The sequence below is a fragment of the Gymnoscopelus microlampas genome (assembly GCF_963454915.1).
Source record: "Gymnoscopelus microlampas genome assembly, chromosome: 15".
Lineage (NCBI taxonomy): Eukaryota > Metazoa > Chordata > Actinopteri > Myctophiformes > Myctophidae > Gymnoscopelus > Gymnoscopelus microlampas.
This window is the reverse complement of record NC_139952.1, coordinates 12,947,118-12,952,889: the sequence shown is the minus strand read 5'-3', so window position 1 is coordinate 12,952,889 and position 5,772 is coordinate 12,947,118. Positions and strand designations below refer to the sequence as shown.

At 45.7% G+C, this 5,772-nt stretch overlaps 1 protein-coding gene across 1 annotated transcript; it reads left to right on the top strand.

The window, feature by feature from the left end:
- Positions 1-310: 310 nt before the first annotated feature.
- On the top strand, positions 311-4,995 carry tshz1 (teashirt zinc finger homeobox 1; the record flags this gene model as incomplete). The annotated part of the gene is made up of 1 exon (XM_084080957.1): positions 311-4,995. A coding segment is annotated over one exon (3,444 nt), but the record flags the coding sequence as incomplete, so codon positions are not given.
- Between the last annotated feature and the right edge of the window lie 777 nt (positions 4,996-5,772).

Here is a 5,772-nt window from a genome sequence, read left to right as displayed (position 1 = left end):
TGTTCAATACCTTCATTAGGCTGTGCACTGAAGGGGACTATCTATCATTGTCAAGATATGGATGTTTGCCACTGTATTATTGCAAACCCGTGTCTTCTACCAGGACTATTGACAACAATCTCTTTGGAATTATTGCGGCTCCGCTGCCCTCACACACACAAAGAAACAATTAAGCAGACCACTGTAGAGACAGAAACTTCTAGGCAAAATCAAACATAACCAGTCTATTGGTGCCTTTATAGTAGATATGTCTGCAAATATTAAATGACAAACGACTCACTTCATTTTTCCCCCTCTGTTCTCTCTTTATTTTTCAGCTTATGGGCCTGAAGATGAAGAATTTAAGGCCGATAAGATCAACGAGGAGGAGCACCTACTGGATGACGGCCTTTCTCTCGACGGCCAAGACGCAGAGTACCTGTTCAATGACGACGACGACGCCAGAGATCAGTTCAGCTGCCAGAACTCTCCGCTGAGCAATGGCACCAACCCGGACGCCGGCTACGCCTCTCCGCTCAGCGACACCAGTGATCAGCTGGCGGACCTCAAGACCACTTCCCCCTTCAAGGATGTCCAAGACAAGGTGGAGGACATGCAGGTCGTCGGGGGTAGCACAGACTCCATCAACAACCTCTCGCTGCAGGACAGCCTGGCACAAATGAAAGCCGTCTATGCAAACCTGATCTCCGACGCCTCCTGGTCGAGCATCGCCCTGGACATGATCAAGAGCAAACAAGGGACCAGTCTTCGAGGCAACAGCAACGGGAGCCACCACAAAGGCAGCAACGGCTTCCTGAACAACAGCCACAGCCAGGGTCACAACCAAGTGAAGAACCACTGTAGTAGCAGTACTGCGCCAGCCCCTGCTAGCACCACCACCAGCAGTACCACAGCGAGTACCCCATCCAACAACAACAGCAACAACAATGGCAGCAGTGTTAGCTCTGGCAACGCAGGAGGCGTGGCCTATGACTGGCACCAGGCAGCTTTGGCCAAGACCTTCCAACACACTCCATATCACCTCCTCCCGGAGCCGAGCCTCTTCAGCACGGTGCAACTCTACAGACAGAACAATAAGCTCTATGGGCCAGTGTTTACCGGCGCCAGCAAGTTCAGATGCAAGGACTGCAGCGGAGCCTATGACACGCTGGTGGGTCTGACCGTGCACATGAACGAGAGTGGCCACTACCGGGACGACAACAAGGACACCGAGGACGACCGCGGCAAGAGGTGGTCCAAGCCTCGCAAGCGCTCGCTGATGGAGATGGAAGGCAAAGAAGACGCCCAGAAGGTTCTTAAATGCATGTACTGCGGCCACTCGTTCGAGTCCTTGCAAGACCTGAGTGTCCACATGATCAAAACGAAACATTATCAGAAAGTGCCTCTCAAAGAACCCATGCCAGCCCTCGCCGCAAAGCTGGTGCCACCAACCAAAAAAAGAGCCTTTCAGGACTTGGTAAACCCAAGCTCACCGGAGTCTGTCACATCTGGCATACTTCTGGGGGAGACCCACAAAGACCAAAAACTGGTCAATCCATACGTCACAGCCAATAATCGATACGGTTACCAAAACGGTGCCAGTTACACGTGGCAGTTTGAGGCGCGCAAGGCACAAATTCTGAAATGCATGGAGTGTGGAAGCTCACATGACACTTTGCAACAACTGACGGCCCACATGATGGTCACCGGACACTTTCTCAAAGTCACCAACTCAGCCTCCAAAAAGGGTAAGCAGTTGGTATTTGACCCCATCGTTGAGGAGAAATTCCAGTCGATTCCCCTGCCACCAACCACTACGCGGCTCCCAGCTCCCTGTGGGACCCCCAGTGTGAAGTCACAGCCAGATTCCCCCTTGCAGCCTTCAACCCCTGAGGAGAGAAGAGAAGAAAGGATGGGAGAAACCGAGGAGGATATAACAAAAGTGAGGGAGCCGGAAAGGAAAATAAAAGAAGAGAGAGAAGATCCATCCGACAAAAGTGAGAAACCGGTAAAAGCCGGATCATACCAGTATCTCAGAGAAGAGGATTTGGAGGAAGCACCTAAAGGTGGCCTGGATATCCTAAAGTCCTTAGAGAACACAGTATCCAGTGCAATCAGCAAGGCCCAGACAGGGACACCGACCTGGGGTGGTGGATACCCCAGCATCCATGCTGCCTACCAGCTCCACGGGTCAATTAAGTCGTCCTTGCCTTCTTGTCCCACAGTTCAGCCTTTGTTCAGCACCAGCAACTTGAAAGCGCTGTCGTCCGATTCGAGTGCTCTGATCCACTCACCAAATAGCCCCTCTCCACCGCTGAACCACAAGAGCAATGTGCTGGCCATGGAGGAGCTGGTGGAGAAGGTGACGGGGAATAGCTCGGTGAAAAAGGAAAGAGAGGAGAAGCCCTCCGAGAATAAGTGTAAGTCCAGGTCTACCAAGTCTCCGTCACCGATACCTAAAGACAAAAGGGCTTCACCCAAACCAGAAAACCCATCTAAGCCGGTGAACGTCGGTGTCCCAGAGGACCAGGCCGAGTCGAGAGGCAGAGACGGAGAGACGGCAGACGGTAAAACAGATATACAAGTCAAGAGTGAAACTAGCGCACCAAAAATGCCAGTCAGCAATGGCTGTAATAGCTTAGGCATCATCACCGATCACTCGCCCGAACATCCTCTCGTCAACCCCCTCAGCGCATTACAGTCCATCATGAACAACCACTTAGGCAAAGCCTCAAAGGCGGCCACGCCCTTCATAGACCCGTTCGCAATGCTGTACAAGCTCAACAGCAGCATAATGGAGAAGCCCATAAGCAGCTCCGCTCCACTCAACTCACCAACGCAGGCCAAGCAAGTGGAGGCGCTGAATCTGTACCACGACGATGACGACGATCAGCCTATGGACTTGACCAAATCCAAAAACACAAACGGGGGAACAGCCAACGGTACCGCTGCCACACAGAACAGCAGCAGTGTGAACAGCAGCGGCCGATCCATTCCGAATAACTATTCACAATCCACGACACCCCCGCCCTTGCGGGAGAACGCGCTGATGGACATTTCAGACATGGTGAAGAATCTGACCGGGCGGTTGACGCCAAAGTCCACAACCCCGTCTTCTGTGTCTGAGAAATCAGACCTGGACGGCAGCATCCTGGACGATGGGTTAGAGGAGCTGTCCCCCATTCAAAGACGGAAAGGCCGACAGTCCAACTGGAACCCTCAGCACCTCCTCATTCTCCAGGCTCAGTTTGTCTCTAGTCTCCGGGAGACGCCCGATGGGAAGTTTGTGATAACTGACCTGGGACCACAAGAACGTGTTCACATCTGCAAATTCACTGGTCTTTCTATGACTACTATATCACATTGGCTGGCCAATGTAAAATACCAGCTGCGGCGGACAGGGGGCACAAAGTTCCTAAAAAATATCGACTCTGGCCAGCCTCTGTTTTTGTGCAACGATTGTGCGTCCCAATTTAGGACTCCCTCCTCCTATATTAACCATCTGGAATCCCACCTCGGTTTTACCCTCAAGGACCTCTCCAAGATTACCATTGACTTTGTAGGCGAGCAGCAGGCAGTTAACAGAATAGCAGACAAGTCTTTCGGTTCACTCGGACTTACAGAAGAAGACACTGGCTCAATATATCAGTGCAAGCTGTGCAATCGGACCTTTTTGAGCAAGCATGCAATTAAGTTGCACCTTTGCAAAACACATGGGAAGTCGCCAGAAGACCATCTCATCTTTGTGAAAGAGTTGGACAAGTATGATAAATAATAACGGTGGACAAAGCTGACCGCATGACAGATTACTGTTGCACTATATCTCTAAGCTACAGTCCGTCATTACAAAATAGTGCCACAACTGTATTGTCGTTACACAGACATTTGAACGGAAATATGGTAGCTTTGATACCACTGAATGAATCAATACATGATCCATATTGTTAAGGGCCTTCACCACAGAAGATGCAAAGCTAACTAGTATGAGTTTAGTTTTGATACGGTCGGACAATAAGCAAATTGTTGAGGCAGCCATGGCACTATATAGTCATGACTGATTGTTGCTTTCTTACTGCACTGCATCTTATCTGAGCCTTTGAAATAGGTCAGCTGTTTGATTTAAAACTGGACCATGCTCTGATTTTGATCTCTGATTTAGTTTTTTGTTTGTTTTTTATATTTCAACACAGGATTTGGCTATTATTTATAAGAGACAAGTTTGTGCATGTTTTATGTAAAGCAAATGAGATGATTGTGTTAAGTTGAAATTTGATCCACGTTGACCAAATTGTTATCCCTATTAACCAAAATATGGGAGGCTAAAGTTTATATGAAGGTGTATAGCAAATGAAATCATGTTAGGAGATTGTTTTCTGAAAGAATGAAGATGATTTCAGCACTTTAAGGAAGTGTAAATGGGTCAAAATAACTCCGCACCATCTCCTTGGGCTTGCACTTCCCCTGATTACTTTGACATTGCAATATTGGGGGAATATAATGATCTTTTAGCAACTATAATATTGTTTCATATTAGCTGTTGAATTACAGAAATTATAACAAAAATATGTTCAGCTATTTCAGCATCTTTGTTTCTTCACTAGTGTATTATTTTATGGTTGTTTCAACATGTACAGTATTTGCTTTGGTACCGATTTTATGATCGTGTGCAGCTTCAGTTGTAAAATTAATGAAGTTTAAAACGTATAATTGTATGAATAATCAGCAAGTATGTATACATGTACCTCATATCTTGCTCTTTACAGTTCAACATTCTTTGTACGGTGTGCATTTTTTATATTATTTTATAGACAAATACGGGAAAAATGTATAGCGACGCAGAATACCATAGGACCACAATGTCCGTTTTTTTCAATGAAAAGTAGGTCCCTCAATGTGGTTTATAAATAATAGAATTTTACAGGCATCTTCTCTGATGCATGGTACTGTAGATAACATTGAAAAAGAAAAAAAGCAATGCTCAATGATACACGTCAATGTTTTATCATTAACCCTTCGAAAAATGCTACTATTCATGAAAACATTCTTTTACCCTCAATTGTAAAATAAACTCATGTTCTGGATTAACACGGTGTTTGTTTGAGTGACAAAGGGAAGGTGTAACACCGTGCGACATGTAACCCATTAAGACCTGAGGCCGACTCAACAAATGTCTTCTAAATCCTAACAGTTTTCAGAAAATCATATGTTGCTTTATCAGTGGTGCTCAAAACTTTTTCATGTCAAGGATCCCCAAATTGATTTGGCCGCCGACCCCCATCTCAAAATATTTTGTTCCAGGGACCCCCAGAATCAAAGATTTGAGTAAAAAATCTCCGCTTTAAAAATATACATATTCAAAGATTTGCACAAATGTTCACGATTTTTCAAAAATAGCAGATCTACAAGCTCGTATATAAGCTTGTAGATCTGCTCTTTTTGAATAGCCAAAGTATAAAATAATGGTTAAAGTGGTTAAGATCTAAAATGACACAGATGCTTTCCCGGTTTTAATGAGTTAATATCCAATGCATGGCCATTTAAAAAAAAACATTATACATATTTGATTTTTTTTAAGCCAGATCTTTTAAAACATTGTAAGATTCTGAGATATTCATGCTGGTGGGCTACCATGACAGGTAGAAGAGGTTTTATTCCTGTTTTGTGATTAAATAAATCACGACAATTGTGATTCGCGGGACAACCAGAGGTACATTAGGGTACATTTTCAGCACATTCAGTGTATTCAGCACAGAAATAGAGACAGTCTCGGCTGTGGTAGAATCCTCATACCGC